The 12,383-nt window shown below is 35.6% G+C and overlaps 1 protein-coding gene and 1 long non-coding RNA gene across 2 annotated transcripts; one reads left to right on the forward strand and one right to left on the reverse strand.

The window, feature by feature from the left end:
- Window positions 1–1,413: 1,413 nt before the first annotated feature.
- On the reverse strand, window positions 1,414–5,434 carry LOC108200587 (protein argonaute 7). Its single transcript, XM_017368796.2, has 3 exons — window positions 4,931–5,434; window positions 3,104–4,322; window positions 1,414–3,007 (listed from the first exon to the last, which is right to left on the reverse strand). Exons 1-3 carry the CDS (start codon window positions 5,289–5,291, stop codon window positions 1,552–1,554), a joined length of 3,036 nt encoding a protein of 1,011 aa, XP_017224285.1. The 5' UTR covers window positions 5,292–5,434; the 3' UTR covers window positions 1,414–1,551.
- Window positions 5,435–7,403: 1,969 nt separating this feature from the next.
- Window positions 7,404–9,770, forward strand: LOC135149160 (uncharacterized). The gene is made up of 2 exons (XR_010287325.1): window positions 7,404–8,352; window positions 9,321–9,770. It is a non-coding gene; the product is annotated as an uncharacterized LOC135149160 (long non-coding RNA).
- Window positions 9,771–12,383: the final 2,613 nt, after the last annotated feature.

Below are 12,383 nucleotides of genomic sequence, written 5' to 3' on the forward strand. Positions count from 1 at the left end.
TGATTTAGTACAAGGAGCTGATAGCAACATTTATGCATGCATCTCTAGGACTGTATCTAATATCTTTCCTTTTCTTCTGCTAAAGGCTCTGCATTTCTTCACGCTCTCTGACTCTTACGTTGCATGCATGGCAAAATTTTAAGTGCTAGCTGCTGACCTGCTGTATTATTGCACCCTCAGGCTCACTCCATACAATGTAGTAGACTGGTAGTTTTATTATACTGTACACACTTTAATACAAAGACAAGACGACTTGTCTGGAACATACGAATCATAGTAGCATACATCCAGCAGAAAAAAGCGTTGGAATGATAAATTGATCGTGAGGTAATTTTCTGCTGAATGATATAATGGTGTAGCAGTAGCACCTCTCTGTATATAGATAAAAACTTAAGATTAAGCCGCCTAATACCTTTTTTTCCTCTAAACGAGAACATTTGAATGATAGTAGGATACATTCGGCGGAAAAAAAACGCTGGATGTGAAAAATCATAAAATGAGTTAATTTTTCGCTGAAGAATTAAACTGTCCGACTTTTTTTTTGATTGAACATATGCTACTAATATACGTATAGGACCGACCCTATGGTCATATACCCCAGCATTCTAGACTTCTGGTATCTTTTATGCTGCAAGAATTGACCATTCATGCTTTACCAGACAGTGAGACACTAACAATACCATACACTATTTTGTCTCTTGATCTACACTTTTCCTTTAATCCCTTGCAACTGTAAACAAATCTTTTTTGTACAATGCAATAAATACTCTATCTATAGTACAAGCCTATAGCATCTCTTCTTTTTTGGCCAAAGTTGCAGCCTACATCTTATGTAGCCTTTTGTATATATATACATGATGGAATTGACATTACAATAATATAGCCTGTTCAACAAACATGAAGTTGACAAAGCTTGTAACTAACATAATTACATAACAACCCCATCAATGATCTCTGCATTTTTTTATACAATTAAATACATTCAAACTCCCGACAAGCAGAATGCGAGAGATACCATCTAACACACTCACAATCCCGTCTTTAACTAACAAAGTTCGAACTCTCAACCTCTCACAATATCGTCTTTAACAAAGTTCGAACTCCCGACCTTCGATGAATGGAGACAAGCAAAATGTGAGAGATATCATCTAACACACTTACAATCCCGTCTTTAACCAAGTTCGAACTCTAGACCTCGAATAAATGAAGAACATGAGAGATATCATCTAACACCCTCACAAACCGTCTTTAACAAAGTTTGAACTCTCGACCTCTGATAAATGGAGCCAGTGATGAACGCATCAAGGGAGGTAACACATGTACTTGAATTCAATGGGAAACTGAAAATTTCAAAAAATATCAAGAACATCACAAACATTCTTCAATACTGTAATATAACTTGTGATCATGAAATATCATACTAGTGAAACTGCATAGATTGAGCCCCTGAAATGGCTTATTGAACATACTGAAGCCTAGATCAATGTTAAACTAGAATATGCACAACTGGCATTGAGAATTATGTACATGCAACTGCTAGAATTATACATATCAGCAGTAAAACATGAGATTCTTAACATTTTCACTAAGATTAGGAAGAGGGGCTGCCTTTGGCGGGGCAGCTCGGGATATGGTGGTGCTGTGTCTGTTAGAAATAGTTGAGTCGAAACGTTCAAGGTATAATCTGCCTCTGTATGCCGCGAGGTGGGCGTAGTAAGCTGGTGGAACCAAGGATACTGGTTTAGTACACCTCACAAATGTGTAGCAAAGATTGTAAACCAACTTCTGGAATTCATCAGAAGTGAAACGATTTTCGTCCCACAAGACATGATAATGCGTTGGTCGGCTCGTTCCCTTGACGCCCCAATGACTACAAAGATAGAAATCGAATTCCTTAGGGTGAGTGATAACAGTGTCTACTACGGTACCTGGAGGAACATTTTCATCAATGGACTGATTTCGGGTGGAAGGAATGGTATCGTTTGGAAACAACCTTGTATGATGCCTTTTTTGGACTACGGCGAAGGTAATGGGAGGTTTATAATTTGGAAATCTTGAACAAGCCAGTTTGATTGCTTGTAACTCTTCTTCGAGCACTTTGTAGAATTGGGTTTCACTTACTCCATCTCGGAAAAAAATTATTCTTTTTGGTAGTTCAGATAGTCTGCAGCGGAAATCATCTAGTATCTCCCCCACCATTGCAGCAAGATCATGGATGATCTCCTGACGATGAGTTTGAGACCTCATTCTTGAGACATACTTGTTTGCTGCTGGCCAGTTGACACTACCCACCACAGCTGCAATTGAGGGGCTGGAGTCGTCTAGCGGGTGAGGATGCGTTACATCAGCACCCATAAAGATCACCGGTTCATCAAGGCTAAAAAGCTGGGGAATTTGAGATGGTAGTGAATTGAACAAAGCAACAGTGCATCCCCCAACTTTGGCATTGATCTTGAGGGCCAGATTTGCAAGAAACTGTGAACTTAACTTAGCAAGATTTGAGTACAAGCAGCATTGACTGACAACCCCGACACTTGTCTCAGCAATACGCTTTAAATCTCCATATCCTCTGTGCTTCTTCTCCATTACACAAATAAGTAGCTGGAGACTGTTGGATGCAGCTCTGTGGATTGACTTAAGTTTTGATTCCAAAATATTAACATTGTTGAGCACGTGCATTGGTTCAAACTGGGGGCTAATAACTGTGTTCTTGTTGAGAAAAATCCCCAATTGCTCACACCTTTGAGTTAGCTGATTTATAAATTTTGGAATGTTGGCCTTCTGATCAGCGGTTCCACCAAAACTTATCAATGCCCACCTCCCAATTCGAGTGCCTTCGAAGACATGGCTATCCATTAGGTTCCAATGGCGATCACGACGAGTAGGAGTTAAATCTCTGACATGGCCTCCATCACCAAGTTTGAGTTTAGGAGGCTGCAAAATTCTTCCACTCAAGCGTGTCATTTCTGTAGAAACTTGAAGATCAAATTCTTTTGCCTGATTGCCACTGTCAATAAAACAAAAATCAAGTCCAAGAACAATAAATGATATTTCAGAGCATAACAAGGTCGTTACCGACAATAAAATAGAATTTGTCATGTACCTTGTTGGCCCAACTGGTCCTGTCATTACTTCGTCTATAATTGCCTTTCTTTCTTTTGGTCTTTGGCAACTCATCTTAAGTAACTTTGCCGTTTGATCATCAGAGAGCTTCCCCAGAAACTTCTGTCCTTCACAAACCATACACAGTTCCATTGGTAGATAACATGGTTTGCTCCTACTAATTTGCAGGCAAGGCAGGTTTCTGAATTGTATATCATAATTGTACTGATCTTTGAAGTAGTTTACTACCCTCAGAATTTTCCCATCCCTATCTGGAAACCAGAGGTTCTCTGTAGTATCTTTGGTTAAGCCAAATACTCGATATCTCTGGACAGTTTCACGGTGGCAAACAAAGATTCTTATGTTTCTTAAATCTTTCTCCACATCCTTCTTCTCTTCTTCTGTCAAACCTCTTGTCTTTCTTTGAGAAAGATCAGATAGAGACTCCAGACGCTTTTGCAAGTAAGGGATCACACCAATACTCTCATGGAATGCAGTCACAGAAAAATCCAAATTGAGAGCCAGTCCTTGTTGGGTTGGTCTGAGACTTTGAAAGAACCCTCTTAATCCAATAGCTCCTCCACCCAAATCTGTAGTTCCTCCCATTGAATTCGAGTAAAGTGATCGCCCCACGGGTATACATTTCTCTGTTGAACTTTCGCGCAACACGACATCTAAGGCATGCAGATAATCCTGGGGAATAGGGACCCAGTCATCTCCTTCCTTACTCAAGTACTTAGTCAAAGCTTTTCCGTCAAGGTTTGATACAAGCTTAATGTTAATCCTAAAAAGCTTGTTCTTTTGTTTTATGTCGCCATTCTCTCCACCCAGCTTGCCAGTTGTGATAGGGAGGCCTATGTAGAATTCAAGCTTGTTAGCTTGGAATTCCAGTGGGCTATATAGATTTTTTCGTCCATCATAAGCTGGACGAGCACCTGAGAGCAAATTTAAGTTGTCCTCCACGAGTTTTTGTTTAAGCAATCGAGCAACATCCTTTGAGGGACTTGGAGAGATTTCAACATCATACTGAAAAATACGCTGTAAAGGGTCAAATTTGACTAGAAAATGGTTGGCCAGAAGAGATATTACTGGCCCTTCTACACCACCGCAATCTGGTCTCCTTGCCACCACTAAAGTTTGTGGTAAAACAATTGCAACTCTCCTCCCATCTTTCTTTCTCCTTGGGGGTAATAAAGATTGTTGGTCAAGCGCCGCAGGAGCTGATTAACAAAAAACAAAAACTATAATTCAATTACAGTAATCAAAACATATACATCGCAGAGGACTCATTAGTCATGGCTTTGATTCCTCACTCTCCTCACATAAAATCAAATATATCAAAAATAAAACACCAGTGATTCATCAAAGATCACACTACATAATGCCCGAAAAGTCGAAAACCCTGTAACAGAAATGATACTAGTATCACCAAAACTTGAGTATCTTAAATAAGTAATTTGGTAGGAATCAACAGAAACAAGTTCTTTCTATATGTAATAGAACAAACACTTGAATACATGAAATAGTACACTAACAATTTTCTAATACTAGAAACACTAAAAATTAAAAAACACCAATGTCATTGACAATTCAAAGCATACTTACATTTGAAAGGTTACTATTTCTCTATAGTTTCCTATGAAATTTTCCACCATGTAACACACATATTACTATCAAGATAAGATCTTTATATTGTAAGAAAGGTGTCACATTCTTGATTAAACCTAAACTAGCAGACTAAGCATGCATCAATACAAAAGCTTAAAGATTCAAAACAATTAAAGCTTCAAACTTTATGAACAAAAGGGCTTGAAAATCCAAACTTTACCATTTGTAAGAGCCAAAACAGAAGCCTTGTTCTCAGAAGAAGTGGCCAAAGGAGGGGTAGCATTAGAAAACAAAGGTTTTTGCAAATGGGGTTTTGTTGAGAAGTGTTGATAGTGTGACAAAAGTGGTGGAGGGGCTATTTGAAAAGGTATAGTTTGAGGTAGGGGAAGAAGAGCAGGGTAGTTTTGGTACTGATTTTGGTAGTAAAACCCATTAAACCTTGTGGTATTTGAGTGGTGATGATGATATAACTGGTGATGATAGTGGTACTGATAGTTGTGAGGGTTGCAATTTTTGGCTCTAAAGCTTCTTGTTTGAGGTTTGCATTTCTTGGTTGTTTTTGAGTCTTCTGATTCTTCCATGACTTAATTGGGAGACAAACAAAGCAAATGGTGAAAAGGGTTTGTTTGCATGAGAGAAAATAGTGAGCAGGTGAAGATGTGTGTGTGTATTGTGTGCTTATATATCAGAAGCAACTGTAGTTAGTGGAGAGAGAGATATGAGAGAGAGTGAGGAGAGAGGGAGAGAGAGAGAGAGATGGTGGGGCTGGAGAGTTCTGTAGAGGGAGGTTTTGAAGAAGCTGTTTGTTTAAAGGAGAGTTTGCCTGGTGGAAAGCTTGGACAAAAGGGTAAGAAAAGCTGGACTTTTTAATGTATTGTTATGCAATAGTGGATTCTTGCAGCTTGAGTTGAGTGAATAATGTACACATAGAATGCATTCATTTGTTGAATGCCCTCTTTGTTATTTTGACTATGGAGACAAATGGAATTTGAATCATAAGGTGACCAAGGACCAAGTAATTTACACATGAGCTTGAGGCCTTGAAGTTCTCTTTTAAATAACCAGCTTCTCCGTTTTCCTGAATTATATATATTAAATAATAAAAGATGGAAACATGACATGTTAATGTTTTTGTAATAGTTTTATAATTTAATTTTAAGATTTATTTTTTGAATAAAATTAAAAAAAATAAATTATAAAATTATATTTTATATGAACATTAAAGTATATGCCGAACCGTGAAAAACGTGTAGAAACATAGGGACGGAGCGAGTATTAGATAGGGATGAGTTGCACAACTTTTGGCAACTCAGTGTTGGAATAATCTCCGACTTATTTAAATTTTTTTATTAATTTTAAATATATTTTATCGATTTATCGATTAAACTCTGATTTAACTAAAGTTTTCTGATTTATTGAAAATTTCCGTTAATGCAAACACGGAATGGAGCTCAGAGCTTTGTAAACGAATAATAAACCATATTATTATGATATAAATACGTATATATAGCGTAAGCATTGATGTAAATACCTTTTGCTACTTTACTACTCACAGAATCCATCTTTAGGCTTTTCCTCCTCTGATTAGTGAGACTAATGCTCAAGTCAAATAAGAAGCTAATCAAATTACCTTTACAATCAATAAAATATTAGTACTAATCCGATAGTGATTGGACTTTATTAAATTCACTAATCTTAAAAATTGACCATTAAACGAAGCTTACAAAGAACTACAATACTTATACCAAACGACAAACAAGAAACTCACACATTGTGCAAAACGGCAATGTTATCATCAACTTCTAAGATTTATAGCATTGCGGCAAATTAGATTAATCACTAAATGACAAGGGAGGAAGAAAGAAATTAACGAGGTGATGGGCCACTTAATCAAGTTTAATGAGGGATTAGTGAGTTGAAAATCTGTCATTTAACAGCTTGTAGATTAGATTAAGTTTTGCCTAGGAAAAATCATTAGGAGGATAGTCAATTCTTATAGAATATTTGGACTGCACCAAATTTGGTTTAGTTTAAAGATGAAATTAATCTTGGATTACTTGTTTGTTGCATTTAAGTGGCATACTTATTTGTTGCCTTTAAGTGTCATTGTATTCTTTGGAATTTATTTTTATGTCCATGGATAAATTGTTGTTTTAATTCAAAGTCTTGCTCCCTTGCTTCTTAGTTTTTCACACTTTTTTTTTTTTTACAAATATGACTTATAACTTTACAAATGAGTATCTGTTCTATAAAACTCTCGGGGTGAGCCAGGGTCGAACCCAGGACTTAGGACGGCAGAGGAGCTTCCCAGGACTTGGGACGACAGAGGATAAGCTCTTCACCACTGAGCTATCCAACCGTGCTCTTTGTTTTTAATTATATATATTTAAAACTAATTTTTGTATAAAATTCATACGTGCGACAGAAGTCTGTTAAAATATACGAGTCACGATAAATTGAAGCAATTTTATAAAAAAAATTAGTTAAATATACGAGTCACGAAAAATTGAAGTAATCTTATAAAATAAAGTTTTTATTATTAAATTAAGTAATTTTATAAAATAAGTCTATTACAGCAGACTCGAGCCGGGAATAACATACGTATGTCATGGAGCCGAGCCGGAGTGGCAGGGTCAAAAGATGAGTGAAATGGACAAAATTATATGCAATCTATTATAGTGAAGTGTGAACCTGCAAAATGCACATTACAGACTATCAGAGAGCATTAGCTTTCTTTCTGACTCCCAAGTATAATAGACTTTTAGTAATCAAAAGGAATTATAATTCACACACTATCAGTCTCAGTCCACTTTCTTTAAGCTCAATCCCCAATGCCAAACTCAAGATCTTGGCATACACTACTCAAAAGATTCCTCAAGATCATCACAATCATCTTCACAAACAAAACATAAGCATCTAATCTTCTTTGTGTCTAAGTTAAACCTTTCCCCTTCATCTACACATACAAATAATCTACTTTTGGGCTTTTAGCCTCCCTTTTGCCTCATCTTTTGTCAACATGCTTGAATAGTAAATTGGGAGGATAAGAAGCATGTAGGGGTCATATTCATGCACCTAAAAAAAAGATGGGATTTTTTATATCTTTTAGAATTACTACCTATCTAGGAATATGTGACAAACTAAACACGAGATCAGTTGGGCAGCCAAGAAGATGAGCCGCACTACTGCCGCCGGCCAACCGACACCGCTCCGACGGCCTCTACCAGAACAGCCCCTCTCTCTCTACTGTTCAAGCCCACCACCGCCTTGCACCACTCCGCTCGCGGCGTTCGCCGGCGTTAGCCGCCGGACGATGCTCCGCCCTCCCTCCTGCCACACCCAAACTCAAGACTTCCATACCAATCTTCAACAGAAGCCAATTACAATTTTATTCAAAATTCCAAATTTTAAGTATATTTATACATATAACCCTAATTATATCTAGGAAACGGATTAGAGCATTTTTAAACAAACATGGTGCAAATGTTCAAATCCATCCCATCATCTCATCCATGCTCGGGCGATCCCGTTCAAGTTATCGCCGCTCCCGGACTCTCCGAGATTGATTTCAGGCACACTACCGACAAAACTCGTGGTCTTTCACTTCCTCTTCGAACCTCCCCCTCTCATGTTGGCAGATACGTACTAATACTAAATCTCTCTACTGATTCACACACTCACACACAGATTCTTTGTTCTTATTATGCTACAACTTGTGTTATTGTGTCTGTTCTGTGTGAAACCAACTTCATTTGGTATGTAATCTCTTGTCTGTATTCTGATGATGCAACCCTTTTTTCTTTTATCATATATTTCTGTTTCTTTTCTTTTTAACTGATTCAGATTATTGTTGTTTGTATTGTTTGTAAGAAAATTGAAATCTTATTTCTTTTTAATTGATTTTTTACTGTTTGTGTGAATTTGTGTGAATTAGGTTTTTGATTTATCATTTAGATGTGATTTATGTTTTCGATTTCTTATAAATCACAATATGTTAGAACTATGTAACATCTTGGTCGGTGGTGGTGCTGGTGGTGTAGCGGTGGTTGTACCGGCGGCTGAATCCGTTACGTTTTTGAATTCATAATTATTATGAATATGATTTTTAGACTATAATTCTATTTTTAAATTGGATTGGCTTTAATTACGGGATCCGTTTTGTTGACTATTTATTATTTGTCTCTATTAGCATTAATTTGAATAGCTACATTTTAAATTATAATTGTGATTGGATAAATACTTTTTATGAATATTCAGTACCATTTATGAGAGTCATTAAGAATGACTTTATCGTGCCTTTAATGGCTTCTTTGTGCCGTTGATGGCTTTTTGTTCCACTTATGGATGCCATTTTTATGGCTTTGTTTACCATTTTGTAGATCATTATATTTAATATATTTAATTACGTTTTAAACTTTGTTTTATTCTTCACTTAAATTTTTAATTTTCATGTGTCTAACCAAAGGATTATCCTTTGGTTAGAAATTAACTAATATTTTTATAGTATTTTATTTTCTATCTATTTTTGTTATATATAATCTTTTGTTTATATATATGCCCGTGATTTTCTTGTGTATTGATTTATGTTTTGTTTGATTTGTTTTTTTCAGGATACTTTGGAAGCGAGCTGTTATGGGACTTGTGGGTTTTTCTTTTCTAATTCATTTAAGCTTTATTGTCTAAGCGTCCGGAGTTATGCTTGCATGACTTTCGGTTAGATGATAAACTTTCTTGAAAGAAAGAAATCCCAGATGCGGTTTATTGTATTTCGATACAATTCATCTACGAATGTAGACCTTACAAAAAAAAAAAAAAAGAATTACTACCTATCTAAAACTTTGTAAGAATGTGTTGATAGCTTGATGGGACAATATGATTGTAAGGGGCAAGGGGATTGAAATCATAAAAGGGTTGGACCATTTCATTTCCATTTTGGCTTTAAGGTCTCTTTTTTGTTCATCATTCACTTGTGTAAACATTTGGAAATTAATGAGATTGAGATTGGTCACAACCAAGTGAGTATAAATACACTCAAACATTTGGAATCTTTTGATTATAAATTTGCAATGTGCCTCCTTTATATTGGTTTGAAGAAAATATTATACGACTCGGTTTGAGTTAAATTTTGGAAGATGCTAGGTAATTATGAGTATACCGATGTAATTGAGATCATGTATGCACATAGATCACATGATTAAAATTAGTCATCCGCTAACCACATCATCAAACAAAAAAATTTGACACAGGACTTGAGATACGTAACATTAGGGGTGTCTGGCCCGATTTCTGACTTAATAAGTTAGAAGCACTTTGTTCATATCATTTGTGGTAAAAAGTTATACGCAGTTGTTTCATGATTATTGCTTCTTTCCCAAATATTTTAAATTACTTCTAAGTCTTAGTTAATTCTGACTTCTACTTCACTTTTTATAAAAAAAAAAACACGTCTATTATTCTAAGCTCGAGATTTATGATGGGTTCAGAAAAATTATTTATCAAAATAAGTTAATCAATCAGAATTGATAATCAGTATGACCAAAGTCATTAGGACCCATAAAGCCCTAAAACTAGTCATTTAGGTAGTCATATGCTCTATAATCATCATAAATTTGAGAGTTTTTAACCCCACAATTCCAATTAGTCAAGGACTTGTAATTATACCCATCTTCTTTTTCTTTCCTTTCCTAGATCGATATGATTGAAAATGAAGTTCTAACAAAAAAATGTGACCATATTTAAAAAAAGACCCATTGTAAGGAAAAATCCATGCCTGCCTAATTTTAAAGTTGCAACCAAGTGAACATGTGATGCATAGTATTCACCATAATTTATGTGTATATTAGTGTATATGTCTTTGTGTGTACTGCTGCACTCTCTGGTCATGTTCCTCACACCATAATGGTCTTTTGACAAGTTATGGATCTCAACAGAAGAAGAAGCTTTGCATGGATCCTATTTAACTATTTCTTCCATCACTTTTTAATTATGCAAAACCTGTGCAGTGTTTACTATGGTCTAAAAAATCGGAAAAAGCGGAAATCAGATTTATAGCCTGTTTGTCCCAGCTCAAAGTCAGGGGTTGAAAATTATTTCTGAGTATATACTGAAAAACGCATGTTTCTATAATAAAATAGAAACTAACTTAAAATCAGAAATAAACAAACTGACATTAAATTAGAAGGTAGTTTGAGTTAATTTTTAGAATCATGCATACATGTGACCAGCATAAAAAAAAATCATTAAAGATATTTAAAATCAGAAATAAGCAAACTGACATAAAATTAGAAGGTAGTTTGAGTTATGTTTAGAACCATGCATACATATAACCTGCATAAAAAAACATTAAAGATTCAAGACTAATAACTACAACTTATTTACAACTTATTTCGAAATAGTCGGGACTAAAAAAGTCGATAGGTTTGTTTTACGAAGTCCTTTCCCTGAATTCGAACACGGTTACACATCACTAAAATAAAATGAGCATGGTCTTGATTCAAGTTCGAGCACACACGGCTGGATCATGGTCTGAAAGAGCAAGGACCACTCAGAATTATCACTCACAGGGCCTTGTGCCAAATGCATTATTCATAATGCTTGCATATTTTTGCATATAAAACCAGCCCCATATTGGTTTCAAGGCCATATTTCATTCTCAGAACAGGCAAATTTACTATTCAGTATAAATACTGGTACTCTCCTTACAGCTAAGTGCCTGCTAAGGCATGGGGAATCTCTCTCCTCGGTCATGGTTCCTGTGTCAAACATGTGTATTTTATACCATGCAAGATTCCGTTTTCGAAAGCTACGGTTTGTGTTTCGACTTTTAAGCTACTTATAAGTTTAAACCAGACGGATATAAATTTATTTGTCAAAAATCGGAATTATATGATGTTGAGTGGGCAGATTTGTCCCGGATATAAGCAGCAGCAGAACAATGGGGTCTTTTGAAGGAGTCTAGAAACAAATCCACGTGGGTTTGACCATTCTTAGAGGTAGGGTTGCTGAATATAAGCAACAAAATCGGATATAATGATGTTAATTTATAATCAGAAAGGTTAATCGGACTGAAAATCAAATATTTTATAATATTATAATAATATTTAATTTGTCAGTTTAATATAAAACATATCATTTAACAAAATTTATAATAATTAATCAGATTTAAAAATTAAATCGAGGAGGCATCTTGGAGGGATTAATCGAGAATTAATAAGACGAATCAGGAATTTTTAGAACCATGAAGTGCATGAAGTCCGAACTTCAAACTGGTTAACCACTCGGATTCCGTTCATGAAGTCCGAACTTCAAACTGGTTAACCACTCGGATTCCGCCTGTCTTAAATCCGGTCGATGATCTCTGCAGATAATGATATCGGTAGTGTTTCTTGATCATATCATGTCCTATTCCTGCAACATGATCCAGGATTTTCCGCTTGATGCACTAATTTTATTCAATCTGCAAATGTCCTGATCAATAACATGAATCTCAATGACAACATATTCACTTAATTTCATTTTGTTTATCAGTCAAAATCAAACCAAATCAAATTAATCGATTGCAATTTTATTTCGATTTTGACTAGTATCAAACTATTTCATAAATTTGGCAAAAAATTATAGGTGAAAAACAAAGAGAACATGGAGGGTATATAAAAAAATATAAGGACTGTCAG

The sequence above is a fragment of the Daucus carota genome, chromosome 9 (assembly GCF_001625215.2).
Source record: "Daucus carota subsp. sativus chromosome 9, DH1 v3.0, whole genome shotgun sequence".
Lineage (NCBI taxonomy): Eukaryota > Viridiplantae > Streptophyta > Magnoliopsida > Apiales > Apiaceae > Daucus > Daucus carota.